Source organism: Felis catus, chromosome B1, assembly GCF_018350175.1.
Source record: "Felis catus isolate Fca126 chromosome B1, F.catus_Fca126_mat1.0, whole genome shotgun sequence".
In the NCBI taxonomy this organism is placed as follows: domain Eukaryota; kingdom Metazoa; phylum Chordata; class Mammalia; order Carnivora; family Felidae; genus Felis; species Felis catus.
In genome coordinates, this window is record NC_058371.1 from 76282386 (window position 1) to 76309632 (window position 27247).

The window sequence follows — 27247 nt, forward strand, 5'->3', positions numbered from 1 at the left end:
TAGAGTATCGCGACAACAGAAAGAGGAACTCCTCAGATTGCAGCTGCGACAGCGTCCTCTAGTGTGTGGAGACCGCACAGCACGAGCGGCGTCGGTTCTGCGCTGGGGAGGCGCGGGCGCTGGCGGCCTGAGGTGCACCGTGGGGTTGCCGGTGGTTTCCGTGGCTCTGGAGCCCGGAAGTAAGTGGAAGGAAACAGCCTCTCCATATTGTTAAAAGCGAACTTACCAGTTCACCTGGTTTTTTTGGAGGGTATGGGACTTGGAATCAGACAGCAGATCCAGTTTCAAATGCTAGTTTCAATATTTAGCCTGGTGACTTGTCTACCTTCAGTTTCCTCGTATTTAAAAGGACATAGTAATGTAGTCTGCCTCACAAGATTGTAAGTAGGATTAAATAAGTATAACTTTGGAGCTATGATAGGAAAAGATAGGATTCAGTAAGCAGAACGGAAGAGGAAGAGGCTAAGGCTTGACGGTCCCCGGGTGGGGAAAAAGACATTTTAAAACATTTCTTCCAGCAATGTACGACCTGGAGCAAACTCCCTCAGGAATAAAGTTCCTCTTGAGAATGTAGCAGACACCACCCACTCCCCCTCAGGTACCCCTCAGGAATTTGACAAAAGACCTGACTAAAACTGCGTAGTAGACCTGAAAACCAAGGTGTGGCCATAGACCACCCCTGGCTTAATGGAAAAGAACCGATCAAAAAGGAATGACTAGGTATTCAGATTTGTCAGGCCAATAAGAGTAGCGAACCTGGGAAGAGACGAGGGGTAAGGAAAGAGGGCCAGGATCAAAACCCTATAGAACAAAGGCCCTTGCCTGTAGTCCCGGGCACTCGCTTTGAAATGCCCGTCTTAAACTTTTGCCTGCTGCTCATTTTATTTTGTGTCCACCCTTCGAGGCGATGAGACCGTGAATCCCAGGTATTGAGGTTAAAAATCCTGCAACGTAGGTGCTAGTAATGTTACGCATGTTGATATGGGGTGCTGGTTGGTGGGGAATGTCATTGGCGAACATCAAGTTACACACGTATACTTTTCTATAGGTTTATTATACATGGATAGGAGGTTACTATGATTGTTTCCCTGAGGAAGTATGGTTCCTCGTGTCCCCAGATATTTTAAGTTTTCAAGAAAAGCTGGAAATTGACAAGATTTTCCATTTTTGCAACTGATGCAAAAAACAAAACACAACACCTTTTTTTTTTTTTTTTTTTAATTGTAGGGGTTTAGCAAAATACATCCGGGTTAGATGTGGCCCGAAAGCTTCCAAGTGTGCAGCCCCCTGGAAGCCTGGCCCATACAAGCTTGGTACTCAGCCAGAGGTATGTTGACATCTCTTAACGTCCCCTCTGACAAAAACTGCTGTGACCTTGAGGTACCTGGACGGCTCAGTCTGTTGAGCATCAGACTCTTGATATCTGCTCAGGTCATGATCTCACAGTCATGGGATGGAACCCCTCATCCATGCTTGGGATTCTCTCTCTCCCTCTTTCTCTGCCCCTCCGCTGCTTGCATTCTCTCTCAAAATAAATAAACATTTTTTAAAAATTCTCTCCCTCTGCCCCTTCTCTACTTTCTCTCTAAAAAAATAGAAGCAGAAAGAATTTATAAAGTTCCCTAGACTAAACAGCTTTCTCCTCCATTCATTCCTTTTCCCTCAGCAGCAAGCAAATACTTGGGCCTTTTCAAAACAGCTCAGCTTCACTTCTTTCAGTAAGAGATTGAATTCCCAAACAAACAGGCTTTCCTTCAGCCCTGCTCCCAGAAGACGTAGCACTACCTAACTTCTCAGAATTCTGGATTAAATGTGCTCCTTTTTCACTGTAAGCAGGGCGCACACAGTGCAGTTACTTGTGCACAGTTACTTCTGTTACTTGTGCCCCCTTCTCCTAGCATATCCTAGGCCCTCAGAATATTTGTTGGATACTCACATCAGTGGTGTTCCCAGTCTTTTGGACTCTGTGGATCAATCCAGATTCTCAAAATAATTTTGGAACCAGAACTGCAATTTTAAATTTTCACCAAGCTGTTAAAGACAAAAGACAACTGCCATTTACTATTAGCATCACTTCATTTTAAATTATTTTGACCTGCAAAATAAAAATAAGATACCATCTAAAAAGTCAATTCTTTTAAATCAGTCAACTTTATGAAAACATGCTTAGAACTTACTTTTCTTGTCTCACTGCAGACTAGTGAAAACTAGTGACCAGTGAAAATCAATGAGTCCTTTTAAATATACTACTAAGTCTAATAAACTCTCTTTATTAATTCTATACTTTCTAGTAAATTTGACTAAGTTTACTTCATAGTTGGCAGTTCACTAGTTTAAAACCTTCCCAGTGGAAAAAGTTATAGACCCTCAGGCTACCTACTCCAGGATAAAAACCAAACTTGTTGGGGCGCCTGGGTGGCGCAGTCGGTTAAGCGTCCGACTTCAGCCAGGTCACGATCTCGCACTCCGTGAGTTTGAGCCCCGCGTCAGGCTCTGGGCTGATGGCTCAGAGCCTGGAGCCTGCTTCCGATTCTGTGTCTCCCTCTCTCTCTGCCCCTCCCCCGTTCATGCTCTGTCTCTCTCTGTCCCCCCCAAAAAATAAATAAACATTGAAAAAAAAATTTAAAAAAAACAAAAAAACCAAACTTGTCTTCTTCCTGGTCTGATTCCTCTTTCTGCCCAAGGGTAAAAAGCCACAGGGGAGGTGTTAATGAAGTCAGTTGCATCTAGTTTCTTCTAGTAACACCAGCACCTAAGGGATTTGTCAGAGGTACGTATTTGAATCCTCAACTATGCTTTGTAATAAAAGCTTTTTTTAAAAAAACGATGTTCCTTGACATTGTTACATTAAATGGTACAATTATCGGTTTTAATTTAATTATGTTGAATAAAAGACAGCACAGGACGTGTGAAATCAGGTTATTGGGTCTAAACCATCTGAGAATTTCAAAATTCAGATAAAATGGAACAGAAAGATGTCAGAAGACATCAAATCTAGTAAAGTGTCAAATTGTTTCATTAATTTTCTTTTCATCTGTGACTGAACTATTAAATTGATCTAATGATTTTTAAATTTTGATTACTGTCTTTTATTTCTAAAAGGTTAATTTAGTTCTTTTTCAATTTACGTCACTTTGTAGCTTCTTATTCTTTGCAGGCATCTTCAACGTAGATTTAAATCCAGTAAGTGTAAGTGTTTTCAGTCACCATATGATAATCCAGTATCTGAAGTCTATCGGTCTGTTTCTATTGTCTTTTTCTGCTGGCTCTCTGCATAGAGTGTAGTTCCCTTGAGTTTCTAGTTGTCTTTGTGTACTGGTCATTGCATTTGAAAACTAATATTTGTGGGAATAATTTGAGGCCTATGATGAAGATACCCTCTTTCAGAAAGGATATGCATATCCTTCTGCCAGAGTCCTCCAGGCATTTAAACCAGCTTTTTTGACTTAAGGCTTCCTGGGCAACCCAGGAGGTAAAAACCCAGCTATAATTCCTTGTAGATGTCCTACTAGATTCAGCTCTTAATGGTTTAGCTCTTTGAGGTCACAGTATGTTGAGGGGAGAGTCTCCTATTAGACTTCACACATTCTGTGGACCCTGGGATTGGATTTATGTCTCTGTTACCCAGGGTGGCTGTCCAAGTAAATGTTTCAGTTTCCTGGAACTGAGAAATATGTTTAGCTTGTTATTTGTTTATCTTGTTTATTTCTCCCCCCCCCCTTCCTGTTTGAACAAGTAATTCCCTATTAAAAAGAATAGCATTTTAATAGAGTTTTGGTTTGCGAGCTTGGGGAATAGTGGGTCATTTATTTAAAATGGTTAGAAATTTCTTCCATAGATGAAGAAATTTGAGGAAATCTTTCTTTGTTATCCTAAATTTTAAAAGTCTCCATTCTGTTCATCTTGATAAAATAAATGCAAATTTGTTTCTTTTTACTGATGACATTATCTTAAATGCTTAAATATTACTAAATCCTAACCAGATTGCAGTGAAACTGGTGCTCTCTCATTCATACTTGTTGGTATTTTACAATTATAAGCCATTTGAAAAGTCATTTGTCAATGTGATTCAAAAGCCCTCCGTGTCCTGGAAATATATCATAAGGAAATAATTCAAAACTGGGAAAAACCTGTATGTGTAAAGATTTTATTCAGTCTTTTTTTTTTTCAACATTTTTATTTATTTTTTTTTTTTTATTTTTTATTTTTGGGACAGAGAGAGACAGAGCATGAACGGGGGAGGGGCAGAGAGAGAGGGAGACACAGAATCAGAAACAGGCTCCAGGCTCTGAGCCATCAGCCCAGAGCCCGACGCGGGGCTCGAACTCGCGGACCACGAGATCGTGACCTGGCTGAAGTCGGACGCTTAACCGACTGCGCCACCCAGGCGCCCCAGATTTTATTCAGTCTTAATCATAAAATTAGATGATTAGAAATAACCTAAATGCTTTAAAATAAGAAAATAGTTATGTAAATTATGATACATCCATTTGCTATATTGTTATGCAGCCATTATAAATCATAAGTATGAACATCGTTTAGACAAGTGGAAAATGCTTATGATCAAGTGGCAATGCAGGATACAAAATTTATATACATCTTGACTATAACTATGTAAAAGGCAAAAGACAGTAAAAAAAAAAAAGACATCAAATACAAAAAAACTTACCAACTTAAAATTTCCCAGGTTATTTGGTGAGCCCATCTATATCAGACTCAGGAAATCAACATAGTTGTACTAAAGTGGCACTACTTTTTTCTTCTGTGTTTGTCAAGTTTCCTATGACATTAAGTATAAAATGAATAATTTAAAAATAGGTATAAAAATAACATGTTGGTGGGGCACCTGTCTGACTCAGTCAGTAGAGTATACAACATTTAATCTCAGGGTCATGAGTTCAAGCCCCACATTGGGTATGGAGCCTATTTTTGAAAAATTAAAAAATAGTAACATTGGTGATGGTTGCACAACTATGAATTTACTAAAAAAATTTAATTGTATATCTTAAACAGGGAATTTTATAGTATGAGAGTTGTATCTGAAAAAGCTGCTGTTAAAAAATTAAAAATATAATTTCTAAAGTGAATATTATTTTTTTAAAGGTTTTATTTTTAAGTGATCTCTATACCAAACATGGGGCTTGAACTCTCAATCCCAAGATCTAGAGTCACATGCTCTACTGATTGAGCCAGTCAGGTGCCCCTAAAGTGAACATTATTTATAAAATATCCCAGTGTTTGCTTTTTTTGAAGTTTTTAATTTGCCAATCCTGTAGTCTTATAAGTTTTTGTTTTCTTTTCTTTTTTTGAGAAAATTATAAAACTTTATTGAGAGGTATTTGAAAAGGCAAAATTAAATAGAGCTATATCATGTCCATGAATTAGAAGACTCAACCTTGTAATTACTCTATAAATTCAATACAAATCCAATAAAAATTCCAACCTTTTTGTTTTGTTTTAGAACTTGTCAATCTAATTCTAAAAGTTGTACAGAAGAGCAAATGGCTAAGAATAGCTAAGGTATTCCTAAGTAAGAAAAATTTGGTGATTTTTTTGGAGCTGGAGGTAGGATTTGCCCTGAGATATCAAGGCCATTTTCTAGGGGTGCCTGGGTGGCTCAGTCGGTTAGGTGTCTGACCTCAGCTCAGGTCATGATCTCACAGTTCATGAGTTCAAGCCCTTGGAATTCTCTCTCTGTTCCTCTCTCTCTGCCCCTCCCTCACTTGCACTTTCTCTCTCTCAAAATAAACAAACAAACTTAAAAAAAAAAAAAGAGAGAGCATTTTCTAAAGTTATACAGGATGGTATAGTATTGCCCCAAGGTTAGACAAATTGGCCAGTGAGTCAGAATAGAAACCATCAACAGATACACACACACACACACACACACACACACACACACACACACACACACACAGACTTCATTTATGAAAGATCTGGTGTTAGAGATAAGTGGGGAAATAATTAACTACCCAGCAAATGGTGCTGGGATAACCACCACTTATCCATATGGGGAAAGTATTATATTAAACTTCTATCTCATATTTTTCACAAACATCAGGGAAGACTAAAGACAAATGTGAAAAGCAAAACTATAAAATGTTTACAATTCAGTAAAGAATATCTCTATGACTTTGGGTAGGAAATGAACTCCCTACCACCAACCTAATTTATATTCAGCTTTATAAGATACTTTTCAAAACCTGTTGCTTCCAGAAGGACATGGTTGACAAGCCATAACATCTGACACCTTTCAAACTCTGCTCCCCCAAAAGTCAACAGTCTTCTGTTGCTGTTTTGAACAGGCACAGTTCTCAGAAGTGGTGGATATTTCCCATGAGGCATGTAATAAGATCTTTTCACAGGTCAACTCTGACATGAAGGAAACGTACTAAAAACTCCAAGATTATCAATGGGATGATCTGCAAACTACAAACAGGAATCTTGGATCTTTTGGGCAACACCATCTTGATGTTATCACCCAAAAGCCTGAGTACCTGACACAGGATTTTAGGGGTTCCAAAGCCATATCATAACTACTTCAGGAAGTCAAGCATATGTGCTGATGGCATCAGGAAAGAAGACATGAAGTTTTGCTTCCCTATGCTGTAAGGCTTCTAAGCCAAAGACATGTGTGAATGTCAGAAAATCTCCCCCCGGGAACCAAGAATAATCTTAAAAAAAAAAAAAAAAGCAAGGATAGAAGATTGCCCATTTCAATCTGGCTTCTGAGACATTGTATTAGTGGTATTTACACTTTTCACAAAAGACAACAACAATGTGTCTTGTATGCTAACAACATCAGTTTGAAAGAAAAAACCAAATTTTACGTTTTCATAAAACCTGACTGAAGAAAAATAGTATTTGAAACAGTAGCACAGAGCACTAGAAGCACAGAGCTATCAAAAACATACACTTCACTTGGTATTCCCAGTGTGTTCTGCTTTCTGTGACTGGACTGTGGAAGCATCTAGGTTCTTTGCAGCATTGCTCCCATCCTTGCCACCATCTGCTTTCCCCTTTCTCCCTTTGGGCAACTTCTCTCCTTTCTTTACAGCAGACTTTTTACGCCTGGGTTCTGGTTTTGGAGGAGCAGGGTTAGCAGACAACTGTGCCGATCTACTCTGTGGCTTATCCTTCACCTTCACCTTGTCACCTTTAGGATCTCCTTTTGCCTTTCTCTTGGTCCTGGTGGCAGCAGTAGTTGGCAGGTGGCTTTGTCAGTCCAGGGAGAGGGGTGGTGGTTGTCTTCCTCATGCTGCTCCTAGAAAGATTTCTTTAAGAGGGATGCCTGGGTGGCTCAGTCAGCTGAGAGTCCAACGCTTGATCTCAGCTCAGGTCTTGATTTCAGGGTTGTGAGTTCAAGCCCTGTGCTGGGCTTCACACTGGGTGTGAAACCTACTTAAAAAAAAAAAAAAAAAGACTTAAAGAAAAAAAAGGAAACTTATCAGGAGACCACCGGCTGACTCTCCAGAGACCCAAGTACCACACCCTCTGAGAGGTGTGGGCTCCCAGCTGCTTTCCATCTCACAGGTGCCTTCAGCTGGGGCAGGGCTGGCGTGGGCTATAGTCTTATAATTAAATATCATTCTCTCTTTGATCCTCCCAGCTCTCTCCCCACTGCTACCAACACAGCTGTCCTTTCTCATGTAGAACTTCATTCTCTTTAATACATCTGTGATACTGAGATGTATAATAAGAAATATATATATTTCATCTTCATCTGGGTTGCTGGTACAGATCTCCCAAAACATTTGGAATTTCCTAGGTGATGAGATTAGTAAAGGTGTGTCTCGTTTTGTTTATAGTGACATTTGGAAGCACCTAAGGATGGGGGCTGGTTTCCAGAAAAACCAACCATGTAATTATAAAGTTGGAGTTTTCCATCCCATCCCCCCGACCTTCCTGTAGGGAGATGGGCTGGAGGTTGAGTTCAATCACCAATGGTCAGTAATTGATCATACCTATGTAATGAAGCCTCTTTAAAAACCTAAGATGGCAGGGTTCAGAGAGCTTCCAGGTTTGTGAAGACATGGAGATGTGGGGAGATAGGTATGTTTGGAGAGAGCATGGAAGTTTTACACCCTTTCCCCATACCCTGCCTATGCATCTCCTCCATCTGGCTGTTCTGAGTTATATCCTTTTATAATAAATCAGTAATCTAAATGTAAGTAAAGTTAACTTATTAACTTAGTAAACCAAGTAAAATGTTTTCTGGAGTTCTGTGAGCCACTCTAGCAAATTAATTGAACGCAAGGAGGGGGCTTTTGGGAGCTCAGAGCCATAGTCAGCCAGAAACAGGTGACAACCTGGACTTGGCAATTAGCATTTGAAGGGGGGCGGCAGTCTTGAAGGACTGGGCACTTCACCTGTAAGATCTGAATCTATCTATGGGTAGACAGTGTCGGAATTGTGTTCAACTGTAGGACATCCAACTGGTGTCTGAGAATTGCTTCTTGGTATGCGAATGATCCCCACAGATATTGCAATGGGTTCCAGGATCATTTAACATCACTTTCTCCCAGTGTGTAAACACTTCCTGATCTCATTTCTTTTCCTCTCAGCTGCAGCTTGTAATTGCTCATCTGAGCAACAAACTTCCTCACCAAACTCTATACTTCCTTGTAGGCTTACCCCTGTCTGACCCTGCCCAGAAAACCCTAAGCCTAGTTCAGTACTCTATCTACCTTCTGTGGTTGTACGCATCCCAGTTTTTTCACTCCTCCCTGTATTGACCTTATTCAGTCCCTCCTTCACTGATTCTGGGTTTGATCATGTGACTTGCTTTGGTCAAGGGACATTAGCAACTATGACTCAAGTAATGACTGAAAAAATGCTGGCACATACAGATCTTGCTGTCTGCTCTTTAGAACAATGAGTTCACTTAGAAGCCTGAGCTAGCTGGCTGGGGAATGAGAGATCTTTTAAAGTAGAAATAAATAGAGCTGAGGTCTCTCCAGAACAACCAGTCTGCCAACTATCAGGTATTTGAATAAGGCAGTTCTAGACCATTTCATCCAACTGAGCTGGCCTAGAACAGAACCACCTGCTGACATTTAGAATCACAAGATATAGGGGCTCCTGGGTAACTCAGTCAGTTAAGCATCTGACTCTTGGTTTTATAACTCAGGCCACGATCTCATGGTTCATGGATTCAAGCCCTGCGTCAGGCTCACACTGACAGTGCAGAGCCTGCTTGGGATGCTCTCTCTCTGCCCCTCTCCTGCTCACGCTCTCTCAAAATAAATTTAAAAACTTTAGAATCATGAGAAATAATACATATTTGTTGTTTTAAGTCATGGAGTGTTGGGAGAATTTGTTTTGCACCAAAAACTGATATGCATTTTCACTAACCTTACATTTACCCTTACCTTCATAGCATGATTAGAAATTATCTAATAGAGATTATCTAATATCTAACAGTTCTAGCCTGCACATTTCAGGCTGGAACTATCAGAAATTAATGGTATCACATCTCACTTGGGTTCTTGGGGTCTCTGTCAGTCGTTTTACCTGTCAGCTACCTTTCCCCTGCCTTTCGGTACCTGACCATTCCCTTCCCTCACCACGCTCCTCCCATCCCCAGTTCAGTCCTATCCCCTATCATTTAAGAAAATGACTTTGTTGCCTGCTTGAGATAATTTGGGGCTTGCAGGCTACAGTGAGGACTCTGGATGTTTTTCTGAATAGGCTAAGAATCCACTGGAGGTTTTGGAGCAGTGGAGGGACACTCTAGCTGTTGTGTGGACAATACAATGTAGTAGAGCAAGAATAGATAAAAAGAGATGGTGGTGGCTTGGTTTAGGGAGATTGAGAAGGAAGTGCAGAGTGTGGAGAGTGGCGGAAACAGGGCCCCATTTATGGAGATTAACATGCAAATAACATCCTCTGGAGTAGTGAAATGCAGTTGTCCTGGGCAAAGGGATACAACTGAAAATTCTGGTTATATTTTGAAGATAAGAACCAACAGAATTTGCTCATGAATTGTTGTGTGGGAAGAAAAAGAGGAACCAAGGATAATCACATTGTATAATAATAATTTTATTAAATTGGTGCTTAACTATCCTACCCCCTCTGAGCAGAAGGCAGACTCTGTCCTAAGTATCTTTCTTTGTATACTAGTCTTGAGTGAATAAATGAATGACTCAACTAATGGATAAATCCTGGTTAATATTTTTAGGTCAGAGAAGATTACCTATTTTCTTTGAAAAGATCGCTTTCTTCTTGCTTTTCTATTTACAAAGTGAAAATAGTGTATAATAATGAAGTCTCATTGTATTGTAGGTAGGATTATTGAAATGTACTCTACACTAGTGCATACACTAGAATGATTACCAGTCAACAAATATTATCAGTTGGCAATGAGATAAGGAGTTTTTGACAGAATGAAATCAGCTGTGTCACTAAACACACTATTCAGCTGGCTTTTCCTTCCATAGTGAAACTTTGTCTCTTAAGGAAGTAGTATGCTGATTTGCATTCTGACATAAGCTCCGTACCTTGTTGCCAACTGGCACCTTTTGTTACATTACAACCAAGGATCCACTGGATTTTCTGAATCTTATCAAATATTTTATTGGACAGGCCAAACATATTAAAGGCTGGTAAATTTCTTTTATGTATGTATGTATGTGTGTATGTTTATTTTTGAGAGAGAGAAACACAGAGTCCAAAGTACCCAAAGCAGGTTCCAGGCTCTGAGCTGTCAGCACAGATCCTGAAGCGGGGCTTGAACCCATAGACCATGAGATCATGACCTGAGCCAAAGTCAGACGCTTAACCGACTGAGCCATCCAGGTGCCCCCCCTGGCAAATTTCTTAATAGTCCCAAAACAATCTGCAGAGTTATATAAAGGGGATGATGTATTTAAAAATGAGAAAATTATCTTTGAAAGGACTTTAAAGATTTTTTTAAAACTTGTTTTTAAGTAATGTCTACACCCAAAGTGGGGCTCAAACTCAAAACCCCAAGATCAAGAGTCATGCTCTGCTGACTGAGCCAGCCAGGTGCCCCAGGACTTTAAGGCATCTAAAGGCAGCAAGGTTTAGTGGAAAGAACTTGGATTTTTTACTCAGACCTGGCTTCAAATCACTGCTCTGTCAGCCAGCCAGCATGTGCCTTTATACTGTCTTTGTTTTGTCACAGCTAAGTGGAAACAATACCTACCTCCCTGGGTTATAATAAAGTTGAAGTGACACAATATGTATTAAAAGCCTAGCACAGGGCTTAGCATGTGGGAGACATTCAGTAACTATTAACTCTCCTTTTCTCTTTTTCTTCAATATAAATATCAGCTGCCCAGTCACACACTCTTGCAATACCTCTCTATCTGTAATCTTGTTAAATTTCAAGTGTGTTCTTGTTGGGGTCATATGCCCTGCTCACATGGTTTATATAGTTTGTTGTGGATGGCAGATACAAGGAAGGAACTTGTTCCAGGAAGCAGAGCAAGAGAGGTGAGTACGAAAGCTGAGATTACACCTGTACACAGTGATACTAATGTCATTATAAAAATACCGTGGTGCAAACTAGATTCCCTATTACCATTGTTAGTACTAAGAAGAGCACACATCCAGAAGACCCCCACTTCTTTTTTTGTTACCCACACAATTATTGTTGCTATTTTGAGTGGGAATTGAAACCACTGTAAGAATACAAGTGGTAGAGCTTTCCTTCTGGTCAACAACATTTCACAAAGTGAAAATCGAGGGCTGGTATCTATTATTGTCACTATTTGGTATCATTCAGACCTGGGTTCGTTTTCACCTTATCCTGTAGTAGTTTGACTTCAGAAAAGTTTTTAATCTTTCTGAATTTGTGTCCTTATTCTATTAGCTGGAAGTTCAATTCACTGCCACCATGTTGCACAACTCCAGAGAGCTCCACTCACATAGATCGCACAGGGAGTTAAGCAACTCTGGTTCAGAAACCATAACAAATACTTAAATAATAGTGGCATAAACAAGGTAGAAATTAATTTTTTAAGTCTATTTCTTTATTTTGAGAATGAGAGAGCGAGCATGTGAGCAGGGCTGGGGCTGAGAGAGAGGCAGAGAGAGAGAATTTCAAGCAGGCTCCACACTGTCAGTGCAGAGCCTGATGCAAGGCTAGAACTCATGTTACCTGGGAGATCATGAGCTGAGCCGAAACGAAGAGCTGGGTGCTTAACCGACTGAGCCACCCAGGCACCACTAGTAGAAATGATTTCTTACTTATGAGAATGTCTCAGTGTATACAGTCCAGGGCTGATGCACAGGCTCCACAGTGTTGCGGACTTAGATTTCAATGCTCTCTCATCAGTCTTATGGCTGTACCAGCCATAATGTGCTACTCTCGTTCATGTGGTCCCAGTCAAAAAATCAACATTTACTCAAGTAAGGAGAGAGAAAAACGAGGAGGACACATTTGTTACCTTGCAGAATACCATCCACAAGCTCCACACCTCCATTCTGCTCATATCACTTTGTTGTTCATAGCTGCAAGAGAGGCTAGGAACTATAAATATTAGCTGTACAGCCATGTGCCCACCAAAAATTTTATTACTTTTCAAGAAGAGAAGAATGGATATTTAGGAACTACTAGTTTCTGTCTAACTTATAAGGGTTTTGTGAAAATTAAATACATACCTCAAGAAAGTCAATACTCAAGAAAAATTTTTCCTTTTTTTTCACATTGCCCTCACCTTCTTTCCCAAAAAGGGAATTTATTTCCAACAGCCATTCATTAGCAATACATTTACAACACATCAATAAGAATTGTATCGGAGTTCCTGACTGTCTCGGTCAATAGAGCTTGCAAGATCAAGATCTTGGGGTCTTGAGTCCAAGCCCCACAGTGGGCATACAGCCTACTTAAAAAAAAATTGCATAGGGGCACCTGGGTGGCTCAGTTGGTTAAGCAGGTGACTCTAGATTTCAGCTCAGGTCATGATCTTGCAGTTGGAGAGTTCCAGCCCCACATCAGGCTTTGTGCTGACAGTGTGGCACCTACTTGGGATTCTATCTCTCCTCTCTCCCTGCCCCTCCCCTGCTTACTTTCTCTCTCAAAAATAAATAAATAAACTAAATAAATAAATATCTTAAAAATTGTACAGACTTCATTTTTTTTCTTAACTGGCTAAACACAAAATTCAGCTATTAAATTGTGGAACACTGTGGGCTACCTGGCTGGCTCAGTTACAAAAACATGCAACTCTTGATCTCGGGGTCATGAGTTCGAGGCCCACATTGGGTGTTGAGAGTACTAAAAATAAATAAATACACCTAAAAAAATAAAGTAATAATAAAATGTGCAACACTGTGATGAATGTGTGAAAGGAGCTGCAGAAATAAAAGACGTTGGAAAAGGGAAGCACCAGAAAGAATCTTGAGTGTGCTGATTTTGATTAGAAGCTTGGTTCATAAGAAATGAGTAGAGTACTGAAAATGTTGATAAGCAAATTCGTGTGAGCAGCTCAGGGGACCCCAACATAGGATACAAATTACTGTTGAGAATCACTTTGATCTGTCACTTAGGGGATAAATCAGTGGTCTGGGGAAGAAAGGATCTTTTTTCTTTTTTTTTTTTTTTAATGTTTATTTATTTTTGAGACAGGGAGAGACAGAGCATGAACAGGGGAGGGTCAGAGAGAGGGAGACACAGAATCCGAAACAGGCTCCAGGCTCTGAGCTGTCAGCACAGAGCCCGACGCGGGGCTCGAACCCATGGACCGCGAGATCATGACCTGAGTGGAAGTCGGCCACTCAACCGACTGAGCCACCCAGGCGCCCCGAAGAAAGGATCTTGATCCCAGAAAGAATTGAGTCTGGGCCTGGGTGGAAATATTTTGACTAACCGGAGATAATAGAGACGTCAAGGGTCAGAAATAGAGTAGGGTACTTTTGACAAAATAGGGAGTAAACAAAGGATGATTTTAAAGAAAATGCACTTGTTTACTCATTTATGTGTCTGTTCACTCATTAGTGGTGGGCACAGTGAAATCGGGGGGAGAAACCTAGGATCTTCCCTCAAAAATTTTAGTATGCCATAGAGAGTGAATAATGTAAGTCTTGTGTGCTTGAACGTTACCTAATCTATATATGCATTCCACACAATGACACTTTCAAATGGTACACTAAAACAGCAATGTGTATATTACCATAAAACCCATATAGTCAAATCAAATTACAAAGACTTCAAAAACATTGTGCATGTTGTTTAAACTTTTAGTCAGAATAAATATTCACATACACACTTCCTACCTTCTACTCCAAAAATCAGTGTTGCACATAGCACAGAATCTCTTCTTAAATAGTATGGAGATCCTCTTAAATAGGATATTTGCAGTCGTATTTATTGCAACAAAATTTTTACTTATAAATCAGATATTTATTTATTCAGTAGTATTATGTAGATACATAGTGACCTCTATATCCTCTCAGTAGGTTATTTTGAGGCCTTCTCAAAAGTTGTGATATTCTAATATTTGCAATTAACTGACATGGCTTCAATCTCAACTTCCCCGCGATCTAGTCATGTAATCACAGAAAAGGCGCTTAATCCCTCTGAGCTGTAAGTCCCTGTAAAATGGAGATAGTAATACCTGCCCTGTCCACCACACAGGATTATTGCCATGCTGTCAGTAAAAGTAAAAAAAGTACAGAGAACAGTGATTTGTTTTAATTGCTGTAATTCTAGGCCTTGAGCATATACCAGTATCCGGGGTGGTATTTAAATTGCTACCTAATTTTTCTGAGCACTTTGAAAGATGAGCTCAGACTAGATTTCTCTTTTTCTGTGGTAAACTACCAAACAACCTCATGTTTTCTATTCCTATTCCTATTTCTGCATTTTTCCTTCTTAACAGTTGCTGAAATGAGAAGTGGTTTAAATAATTTAAGTCCCTGGTAGTTACATATTGAAAATACTGAGAAAACAGTAGATGCTTTTATTATATTAGAACGATGGGAAAGAATATTAACATTAAGAAAGTCCTGATCTAGTAGTAGAGTTACTTACATTACCTTGCTAATCTCTTTTAGCCCTCACAGCACTGTAGGATAAGATTGTTGGAGGAAATAAGACTCAGTGGTTTAGTGACCTGCCCCAAATCACAGCTGTGAGTGTGGAGCTGGGATTCAAACCCAAGTTTGAGCACAGCAATTAACTGTTTTCCTCTAACAAATTCCCAAGTGCTGTTGATTCTGCTGGTCTGGAGTCCATGTTTCAAGAACCATTAGGCCAGACTCTGACATATTTATCACCTACTATCTCTCATGCTAAATTCAGCATTGTGTTGGAAACCCAGGATATACTGGCTAGGAAGTAACTCAGGTTACCCCTCTTGAAACACACAGTAAAAAATAAATTAGAGGAACAAAACCACACAAGGCATAGAAAACAAAATTAAAATGGCAAGTGTAAATCCAATCTAATAACATTACATGTGAATGGAACATTGTCAGACTGGATTTTGAAAAAATCCAACTATATACTGTCAACAGGAGACACATTTTAGATTCCAATATACAAATAGAAAGTAAAAGAATGGAAAGGGTATATCATGCAAACAACAAAATAAAGTTGGAGTGATTGTACTAATGTCAGACAAAATAGACAAAGCCTATTAACAGAGAATCTTTTTAGAGATTAAGAGGGACATTTCATAATGATAAATGGGTTAATCTGTCAAGAAGCTATAACAACTATAGGCATATATACATTTGACAACAGATCATCAAAATACATTAAGCAAAAACTGACAGAAATGAAGGGAGAAATAGTGTACAATAATGATGGGAGACGTCAATACTCCGCTTTCAGAAGTGGATAGAACAATTGGATAGGCCAGCAAGAAAACAGAAGACTTGAACAATGCTATAAACAAACTAGGTCTAATGGACTTCTATAGAGCCCTCCACCCAACAATAGCAGAATACACAATCTTTTCAAGTACACATGGGAAATTCTCCAGGACAGACCATATGCTAAGCCATAAAAACAGACAAATACATATAAGAGGATAGAAATAATACAAAGTTTGTTTTCCAGTAAGAATGGAATGAAATTGGAAATCCATTAACAGAAAGAATTTGGGGAAACTTGCAAGTATGTTGAAGTTAAACAATGCACTCCTAAATACTGAAAGGGTCAAAGGAGAAAGCAAAAGGGAAATTAGAAAATACTTGAGATGAATGAAAATGAAAGCACAAATGAAACTTATGGGGTGCAGCTAAAGCAGTGCTTAGAAGATAATTTACAGCTGAAAATTAAGAATGTTAAAAAAGAAGAAAGATCTTTAACCAGTAACTTGACCTTCCACGTTGAGACACAAGTAAAAGAAGAGCAAACTAAATTGTAAGCAAGCAGATGGAAGGAAATAAAGATTAAAGAGGAAATTAATGAAATAGAGAATAGGAAAATGATAAAAATAAAAACAAAACAAAAACTGGTCCTTTGACAAGACCAAAAAATTGACAAGCCTTTAGCTAGATTGACCAAGGTAAAAATAGAAAGACTTAAATTCCTGGAATCAGAAATGAATAGGGAACAATATTTATATCCCTTACCGATATAAAAAGGATTATGGAGGAATACTATGAGCAATTGTATGCCAATAAGTTAGATAATTTAGATGGAGAAATTTCTATAAAGAAACAAAATACCAAAAGCTGATTTAAGAAACAGAGTCTTAATAGGCACATAAAAATGTTAGTAATAAAAAGATCTACCCATGAAGAAAATTTCAGATGACTTAACTAGCAAATTCTACCAAACATTTCAAGAATTAATTACCAATTCTTCACAAACGCTTACAAAAAAATGGATGAGGGAACATTTCCTAACTCATTCTATTAAGCTATTAGTACCTTGATAACAAAACTAGACAAAAATGTCACACACAAAAAAGCCAAAACTCATTATGTCTTATGAATTTGAGCAAATAAAACCTCAACAAAATACTAGCAAATCAGATTCAATAACATGCAAAGAATTATACACCATGAACAAATGGGATATATTTCAGGAAAGTGAGATTGATTTAATATCCAAAAATCAATAAATGTTATACACCATATCCACACAATTAAAAGGGAAAAAAAACCCACATGGTAATTTAATGGATGCAAAAAAAAATTGACAAAATCCAATACCCTTTCATAATAAAAACAGTTAACAGACTAGGAATAGAAAGAAACTTCCTCAACTTGATAAAAAGCATCTATGGGGGCACCTGGTTGACTCAGTCAGAAGAGCATACGACTCTTGATCTTAGAATCATGAGTTTGAGCCCCACATTGGGTGCAGAGATTACTAAAAAAAAAAAAAAACAACAACAACGAATTAATTTTTTAAAAAGGTGCTTTAAAAAAAAGCAACTATGAAACCCCACAGCAAACAAGACAAGCATGATTACTTTTGCTACTTCCATTCAACATTATATTGAATGTTCTAGCAGGAAATTAGGCAAGAAAAAGAAATAAAAGGCACCCAGATTGGAAAGGAAGAAGTAAAACTATATTCACAGATGATATAATCTTGTATATAGATAATAAAAAATCCACCAAAAAAACTGTTTGAGCTCATAAACTAGTACAGTAAGGCTGAAGGATACAAGAGCAATATATAAAAATCAATTGTATTTTTAGACACTAGCAAAGAATACTCAGAAAATGAAATTAAGAAAATTCTATTTTAAAGGGCACAGGGCTGACTCAGTTGGTAGAGAGTGCAACTCTTGATCTCAGGGTTGTGGTTCAAGCCCTGTGTTGGGTGTAGAGCCCACTTAAAGCAAATTCTATTTACAATAACATCAAAAAGAATAAAATAGTTAGCAATAAATTTAATGAGGGGTACCTGGCTGGCTCAGTCAGTGGAACATGTGACTCTGATGTCAGGGTTATGAGTTCAAGTCCCACATTGGGTGTACTTAAAATTACTTAAAAATAAAATCTTAAAAGAGGAATAAATTTAATAAAAGAAGTACAAAATAAATACATAAACAAAAGTAAACCCATCTGTCTATAGTCAACTGATTTTTGACAAGAATGCCAAGGCCATTCAATGGAGAAAGAAGAATCTTTTCAATAAATGATGTTGGACAACTGGATAGTTACGTGTGAAAGAATGAAGTTGGAGCCTATCTCAGACTGTATATAAAAATTAATTCAAAATGGACCAACAACCTGAATTCAACAGCTCAAATGATGAAACATTTAAAAAAAAATGGGGGGGGGGGGCACCTGGGTGGCTGAGTCTGTTGAGCTTCTGACTTCGGCTCAGGTCATGATCTTGCAGTTGGTGAGTCCGAGCTCCACGTTGGACTCTCTGCTGACAGCTCAGAGCCTGGAGCCTGCTTCAGATTCTGTGTCTCTCTCTCTGCCCCACCCCCTCTTGCACTCTGTTTCTCTCTCTCTCAAAAATAAATATTAAAAAAATGGAGATAAGTCTTATTGACATCCAATTTGTCAATTGGTTCTTAGATATGACACCAGAAGCACAAACAAAAAAAGAAAAAAATAGATAAATTGGGCTTCATCACAATTAAAAACCTTTCTGCTTTAAATGACACCATTAAGTAAAAAGATAATCCACAGAATGGAAGAAAATATTTATGACTCATATATCGAACATAGGATTTGTATATAGAATACATAAAGAATGCTAACAAGTCAATACTAAAAGACAAATAACCCAATTAGAAATAGGCCAAAGATCTGAGTAGACATTCCTCAAAAAAAAACCCAAAAAACAAAAAACAAATGGCCAAAAAATACATGTAAAACTCAATGACATCAGTAATCATTAGGGAAATGTAAATCAAAATCTCTCACCCACTATTATGGCTATAACAAAAAAGTCAGGGAATCACAAATGTTGATGAAGGTGTTAAGAAATCAGAACATTTAGGGGCGCCTGGGTGGCTCAGTTGGTTAGCGTCCGACTTCGGCTCAAGTCATGATCTCGCAGTTCATGACTTTGAGCCCCCTGTCGGGCTCTGTGCTGACAGCTCAGAGCCTGGAGCCTGCTTTGGATTATGTGTCTCTCTCTCTCTCTGCCCCTCCCCCCCTCTTTCTCTTTCTGTCAAAAATAAGTAAATGTAAAAAAAAAAAAATTAAAAAAAAAAAGAAATCAGAACATTTAAACACTGTTAATGGGAATGTAAATGGTGTAGTGACTTTGCAAAACAAATTGGCAGTTTTCCAAAATGTTAGATATAGAATTTCCATATGACCTGGCAATTCCACTCCTGGATATATAATCTAAAGAATTTAAAACAGGTGTTCAAACAAGATCTTGCTCACAAGTACTCATAGCTATTACCCACTATTCACAGTAGCCAAAAGGAGAAAATAACCTGAATAGTCTATCAACAGATAAGTGTGTAAACAAAAGTTGGTATATCCATACAGTGGAATATTTTTCAGCTATGAAAAAGAATGGTACATGCTACGACATAGATGAACCTTGTAAACACTGTTCTAAGTGAAGGAATCCAGACACAAAAGGCTATATACTACAGGATTCCATTTATTGAAATAAGCAGCACTTTCAAATCCTTAAGGACAGAAAACAGATTAGTGGTTCCCCAGGGCAGGAAGAATAAGGGTGGGAAGGGGAAATGGGGACTGTTTACCCCAATAATAATAACAAAAAGACAAAACTTTTATGTACCTACCATCCACTTAAAGAAAAATGTCAAATACGAAGAAGCAGACTGACTTCAACAATAAAAACGCGTTTTTTAATTTTTTAAATTTTTAAATTTTTTTTTTTTTTTTTTTTTTTTTTTAATAAAAGCAATGGGTCACTGGGGTAGCTCAGTCCATTAAGCGTTCAACTTCAGCTCAGGTCATGATCTCATGGTTCGTGGGTTTGAGCCCCGCATCAGGCTCTGTGCTGACAGTTCAGAGCCTGGAGCCTGGTTCGGATTCTGTGTCTCCTCTCTTTGCCCCTGCCCTGCTCGTGCTCTGTCTCTCAGTTTCACAAAAATAAGTAAATGTTATAAAAAACCAAAAAACCACAAAAGCAAGTTAGAGCCTTTTACTTCATCTGGTACACCAAATAACAAAATATACAGTTCAGAGTTCCTTTGGCCAGTTGTTGGAAGTCAAGAAAATTTATTGAGCATCAAAGTGGCCCAATTAGAATTGTGCTTTAGGAAATCCATCTGGCATTACAAGTTTTATTGGTGGGAGGTAAACTGGAGGCACAGACTCCTTGTAATAGAGACTCTTGAGGCCTTAAGTTGGGTGTGGTATGAACAGAAAGAAACATATGGATGCCTATATTTGCCCTTTGTCTTTTTTTATATCCACTACACTTACAATCAAATTTCTGTTGTAGCAGGAGTTAGCAGACCAGAAGACACACAGCAGTATCCTTCTGGATACAGGCATATCTAGAGATTCCCCAAGGAGAACATCAGACCAGGAAATAGGCAGTCTGAAATGATTTTGTTGTTAAGCAAGGAGTTGACAATGTTTGCTTTCTTAGTCTGTCTGCAACAGACCTAAGATAAGCAACAGCTATTATTTACTGATCATTTGCTGAGTGAATTATACGTATATTAGGACTAGCTCACTTAATTCTTTTTTTTAATTAAATTTTTAAAAATGTTTATTTTTGAGAGAGAGAGAGAGAGAGCGCGTGTGCGCGTGAGAGGGGGAGGGGCAGAGAGAGAGGGAGACACAGAATCTGAAGCAGGCACCAGGCTCTGAGCTATCAGCACAGAGCCCGAATCAGGACTTGAACTCACGGACCAGGAGATCATGACCTGAGCCGAAGCTGGATGCTTAACCTACTGAACCACCCAGGTGCCCCTTAATTCTTTTTTAACAATCCCGGAAAGCGAGTACTACTTAGTCCATCTTATGGATGAATAAACTAGGGTTCAGAGAGAATAAGAAGCTTGTCCTTTAAGGTAAGAATTGGACTTCATACTTAACTCTAAAGTCTGTGTCTTAAGAAGGAAAAAGGTGGGGGTGCCTGGGTGGCTCAGTCAGTTAAGCATCTGACTGTTGATTTCAGCTCAGGTCATGATCTCACGGTTCATAGGATTGGGCCCTGCTTCAGGCTCTGCACTGACAACAGAGAGCCTACTTGGTATTCTCTGTCTCCTTCTCTCTGCCCCTCCCCTGTGCTCTCTCTGTCTCTCTCAAAACAAATAAACATTAAAAAAAAAAAGGGGGGGGGGGCGCCTGGGTGGCGCAGTCGGTTAAGCGTCCGACTTCAGCCAGGTCATGATCTCGCGGTCCGTGGGTTCGAGCCCCGCGTCAGGCTCTGGGCTGATGGCTCAGAGCCTGGAGCCTGTTTCTGATTCTGTGTCTCCTTCTCTCTCTGCCCCTCCCCCGTTCATGCTCTGTCTCTCTCTGTCCCAAAAATAAATAAACGTTGAAAAAAAAAATAAAAAATAAATAAAAAAAGGAAAAGGGGGGAAAAAGCTAAAATTGAGAAGCATGCTGTTTTTGCTGCTCTAATTATGCCTCTTCTGTCTGAATTTATCATATTTCAGAAGGGCCAGGGTGGGGCCCCTGGGTGGCTCAGTTGGTTAAGCATCTGACTTTGACTCAGGTCATGATCTTGAGGTTTGTGAGTTCGAGCCCCATGACGGGTTCTGTGCAGACAGCTCAGAGCATGGAGCCTGCTTTGGATTCTGTGTCTCCCTTTCTCTCTGCCCTTCCCTGCTCATGCTCTCTCTCTCTCAAAAATAATAAATAAACACTAAAAAAAAAAAAAAAAAAAAAAAAGGGCCAGGGTAAATTCATTTGCTTTCTGGAAAATGAAACATATTTATTTTAATCAGTTCTTTGGGTATTCACAAAAAGAGTTTATATATATCTCTTCTAAGAATGTAAAGATATTGCCTTATAGTCTGAGAAGGATAAAGCCACAGAGCAAGTTCATACTCCTGAGGTTGGGGGTGAAAGCCTCAACCAAAAATTTGGACTTTCACTGAGCTGAGTATCAGAGGAGGTGGGAAATGAACAGGAAACCAGAAACTACAAGGTCTGGAAGGGGAACTGGAGGTCTTGACTGGGAGTCCTCTGTTGTTTCCTTGAGAATTCATTTCAAGGCCCTCCCAGAAGGAAATGAAAAGATGACCTCTGTAAAACCTGAAGATAAATGAGCGTTATCTTACTAGATGATTGTCTAGGCTCATGTTACTCTTTGTGTTCATTTCCCTCTGTTGTCTCTCAGCCTTTGGTAAAATCTTATTTAAATGTTTCAACCAGATACAGCTAGGCCACAGGAAGTTCAGGAAAGAGTTCTATCTTAGACAAGAGGCTAAAAGGGAGTAGGTCTTCTTGAGGCCAGCTTGGTGGTGGCAGCATTATGAGCTCCCAAAGGGAAGGTGAAACTCGGACATCAAAGTTGGGGGTTAAGCAGCCCAGCCACTTCTCACCATTGTCTATGGAATAGTCTCCTTCCCTCTGCTGTCTGTTAAGGAGGAGCAGAGGCATCATTTGTGTTAGGGAATCAGAACATTCTTTATCCATTTACCTTACAACAATGTTTTTCAAACTGCAGGTCAGACCCCGTTAGTAGGTCATAAAATCAACTTATTGGGTGTCAATCGGCACTTTTTTTTTTTTTTTAATTTGAGAGAGAGAGACAGAGAGCAAGCGAGGGAGAGGGGCAGAGGGAGAGAGACTCTTAAGCAGGCTCCATGTTCATCACAGAACCAGACTCACAGCTTGATCTCACAACTCTGGGATCATGAGCCGAGTCAAAATCAAGAGTCAGATGTTCAACCCACTGAGCCACTCAGGTGCCCCAATCAGCACTTTATTTTTAAATGAAACGGAATAAGAACTATGAGGTACTTAGAAAGTTTAACTATTGTTCCTGAGTTTTTGCTTCAGTTTTAAAAAATTGTGTGTCTGTGTGTCTGTGTGTGTCTATGTGTGTCTGTGTAAATGTATATCTTACTGTGGGTTATGATCAGAAAAGTTTGAAAACCTCTTCAACAAGTGTATGTCTAATGAAATCAATTATTCGAGGCGAAAAATGGGGTCCTTACATTTCATTGTATTTTTCTTTCACTTTAGAATTTTCCCTTTAACATGTGTGAAAAATAACCTCTCTTCAAAAAATTCTTTTCAGTGCTTTCATTCAAGAATTATACACTGTTTAATAGTACATAGCTCTGTCACACCTTTGTTCGGCAGGAATGAAGATACAAACTAGTTTAGGTGCCTGGAAATCATGATCTTTGGTGGGAATTGAGCTTCTTTAATCTCTTTACTCCTTTTTTAATGTTTGAATTTATTTTATTATTTATTTTAATGTTTAATTAATTTATTTATTTTTAATGTTATTTATTAAATATATTTTTTGTTTTATTTATTTATTTATTTTATTTGTTTTATTTTTTTATTTTTGAGAAAGGGGAGGGCAGAGAGAGAGGGGGACAGAGGATCAGAAGCAGACTCTGTGCTGACAGCAGCGAACCTGATACGGGGCTGGAACTCATGAACTGTGAGATCACGACCTGAGCAGAAGTCAGATGTTCAACCGACTGAGCCATCCAGGCACCCACCTCTTTCTTCTTTCATCGAGTGAAAGGTTTAGGCCTTCTCCTGTCACACAGTTTGACACAATTCTCCCAGGCCTGCTGATGGACAGAAACAGTGTGACTCTTCACCTAAAAGCCTACCATTTATAATCTCAGAGATAATTAACTACTTCTCATCACCCCTCACTGCTTAGTTCTTGTAGTCTTTACAGTGATGCTAGATAAGCTCAAGTGACACTGTATAATTTTATTATCTGCCTTTCTAGAATTAAGACAAGGTCACAATCCCCCTCACCCACCCCCTGCTGTCTTGAGGTCAATAGTATGAAATTATAGCATTAATTCTGAACCTCAATCATCCTTAATTAAATGTGACTAAACCTGCTTAATACGCGTATGCCATAGTTAATATGAATTCATTTATCTCCTAGACAGTTTTCATCATTTTATCTGTTGGTTTACAAGCCAACTAATCAGATGTCCATTTCCTTACAGGTTATCAAAGAAAAACAGTAGTACGTCAGTTATGGCTTCACGGTTTGAGGGAAGAAAAAGAACTCTTTACCAAAACAGATGAGCAAAAAGATTAATTGGTATCTCTTTAGTGATATCATTTAATAATTATAACTTATAGTAACTTATGGACAATTTAAGGAGAAACTAAGGAAATTCCAACAAAAGCAATATCTTAAATCTTACTGAGTATAAATAATTACTCTGAAATTTAATCCACCCCAGATGGCTAGTCTAAACCAGTCATAGTTATTCTATTGCCTTGCCAGTAATTGGTTCCAAATTTTCATGTGACCAATTGTACCAGGATTCATAGAAATACTTCCTCACTCCTGCTCTTTCCCTGCTGCTGGGTTGTGCGGGGGGTGTGGGGGGGTGCTCCAGTGTAGTCAAGATTTGGCTTCACCCATAAGTCAACACCAGCCATGGCTGAGGAAGGCTTTGCTGTTGGAGGCGTAATGAAGGTTAATACTGTTTTACGGCCTTCATCCACGATGCCCTAGCATGTGGAATTCGCAAATCTGCCAAAGCCTTAGACAAGTGCCAAGCCCATCTTTGTGTGCTTGCATCCAACTGTGGTGGCCCTATGTATGTCAAGTTGGTGGAGGCCCCGTTGTACTGAACACCAGATCAACCAAATTAAGGTTGATGACAACAAGAAACTAGGAAAGCTAGGTATGCTTCTGTAACACTGACAGAGAGGGAAAACCCCATTAAGTGGTTGGTTGCAGTTGTATGGTGGTTAAGGACTATGGCAAAGAGTCTCAGGCCAAGGATGTCATCAAGGAATACTTCAAATGCAAGAAATGAACGAATAAAAAAGTTGATTCTTTTTCCAAATAAATAAATAAATAAATAAATAAAAATACTTCCTCACTCCTGAGAGTGGTATTCTTTCTCTGGATGTTGGCATACCTGGGTTATGATGCCAAGAATTTCTGATACCATCTTTTTATTGCCTGAGGATGAAGCTGTTACCTAAGGGATGAAGCTCTTGACAAAGAGCTACAAAGTAAACAGATAGCAAAGTAAAGAGATGAAAAAACACTGGATCCTTAATGACATTGTTAGGAACTGCATCTATCAACCCCGCCCTACCTCTGAACTCCCTTGTTACATGACATAATAAGTTTCCTTATTGTTTGGGTATTATTCACAGTATGAGTGGGTTTTATTCATTATTAATAGCCAAAACGTTCTAACTGTTCTACTAAATGTTAGCACCACTTGGCAACACTGCGTTTCCCCAGATGCTGGTAAAATGATTTTTTCAATTTATCCTGTATTTTCCAGTGTAGTTAGAGAACACGCTGGAGAACATTCATGGCTCCAAAATTTTTTAAACTCTCCCAGATACCTAGTCCTCAATGGCCTGTCAGGATTCGTTTCTGTCAAAAGCTGCTATTCTCTTCCTTTCATCCAGGTACTCCACTGACCTCCACTGCACACTCACTCAGGTCAGGTTTGAGAATCCTTAACAGGAAACGCATAGGGGCACCTGGGTGGCTCAGTTGGGTTAGGCGTTTGACTTCAGCTCAGGTCATGATCTCACCATTCGTGAGTTAGAGCCCCACTCTGGGCTCTGTGCTGACAGCTTGAAGCCTGGAGCCTGCTTTGAATTCTGTGTCTCCCTCTCTCTCTGCCCCTCCCCAGATCACACTCAGTCTCTCCCTTTCAAAAATAAATAAATATTAAAAAAAAAAACAAAACAGGAAGCACATAAAGTTCTTTCCTTAATAGGAAGCGTATAAAGCATATAAAATGTGTTAAGATCCTGCTTTGTGCTGTTGCCTGTAACTGTTACCTGAACTCTGCTTAAGTCCTGAACTCTTTTGACTAGACTGCTTGGAATACATTTCTGCCTTCATTTGGCCCTTCTCCCTCGTGTTAACTGACGCAAGTTAAAGAGACTTCCTCCAAACTCACCTGTAAGAGCCCCCTTGTTACTTAAGCTTCATCTGCCTACCTGAATTCCTATTCTGTTCCTTCTCTGACTTTTGGTGTCCTTGTGTTTATTTAGAGAAAGGTAAATTTTATATATAAGAAGAAAATGAATAGTCCAAAGTATATTGAAGAAGTATTTGAACAGGAGTGACCACAACAGTGATTCATAGTTTCTTTATGCCCATTTTCTTTTTTGAGGGAAGGAGAATTTATAAGCTGTTAACTTTGTATGCTCCACATGAACTGTTGTAAAAGTTGCAGATGCATATTGAATTTAGTGGTTTCCTTTTTTTTTTTTAACTACCAAAGATTCCAAAGAGAGAAGAGAAATTAGCCAGAAAGGGTTACTTCCAGAGCAACTTTTATTAAAATATCATTAGCAACAGTTCAGTATATAAAGTTAATGACTTCTTTAATATATCCTCTTGTCATTTATAGACACCAGTCCGTTAACCTGAGTGAGTAATCACCTCTGTTTTCCTTTCAGTTCAGCTTAGTTTTAGGGCTAAGCACAGACTTTTCTCTGGCTTGTGTTTATAAAATGATTTCTTGCAATCTGCTTTATGTGCATTTACACATATGAAAAGAGATCTAAATATATTACAGAGCCTTTACTTTTATATATTAACTATGTGAAATTTACTTTCCTAGCCATCAAAATATTTCTTGTTTTAATTATCAGTTAGGTTCTCGTGTTCTTCTTGTAATACACTCTTGAATTACTTTCCTACCTGCTATAAAATTCTTTGAAACTATTCATTATGTGTTAGGAAAACATTTTGGAGATCCAGGTCTCCAAAGGCTTTTTTATAAAAAGCAATTTATCATCAACATTAAAAAGTTTTTTTTTCTAAGGATAGTATTAAGAAAGTAAAAAAACAACTCAAAGAATGGGAGAAAATATTTGTAGCTCATATATTTGATAAGGGACTTGTATGCAGAATATATAAAGAACCCGTATACTCAGTAATAAAAAGGCAAATAACCCAATTAAAAATAGTCAACAATGTTTTAGCAGACTCTATTCTTTCTTTTTGTTTTATTAATGTTTATTTATTTTTGAAAGAAAGAGAGAGAGAGAGAGAGAGCGTGGGAGGGGGGGCAGAGAGAGAGGGAGACACGGAACTCGAAGCAGCCTCCAGGCTCCGAGCTGTCAGCACAAAGGCTGACTCAGGGCTCGAACTCATGAATGGTGAGATCATGACTAGAACTGAAGTTGGACACTTAACCAACTGAGTCACCCAGGTGCCCCTAGGAGGTAATTTTTTTTTAAAAATGCATTAGAGACAAAA

General features: G+C 38.8%; 1 protein-coding gene and 1 pseudogene across 1 annotated transcript; one reads left to right on the forward strand and one right to left on the reverse strand.

Moving 5' to 3' along the window:
• The first annotated feature begins 42 nt into the window (after positions 1–42).
• On the forward strand, positions 43–25568 carry LOC123384912 (annotated as a pseudogene).
• On the reverse strand, positions 6771–7661 carry LOC101080451 (high mobility group nucleosome-binding domain-containing protein 4-like). Its single transcript, XM_045056729.1, has 2 exons — positions 7492–7661; positions 6771–7188 (listed from the first exon to the last, which is right to left on the reverse strand). Exons 1-2 carry the CDS (start codon positions 7659–7661, stop codon positions 6918–6920), a joined length of 441 nt encoding a protein of 146 aa, XP_044912664.1. The 3' UTR covers positions 6771–6917.
• Positions 25569–27247: the final 1679 nt, after the last annotated feature.

Coding starts and splice junctions, on each gene's coding strand:
- LOC101080451 (XM_045056729.1), bottom strand. CDS start 7,661: ATGAAGTTCTACATGAGAAAGGACAGCTGTGTTGGTAGCAGTGGGGAG. Junction 7,189..7,491: donor GAGCCCACACCTCTCAGAGG/GTGTGGTACTTG, acceptor TGCTGCCACCAG/GACCAAGAGAAAGGCAAAAG.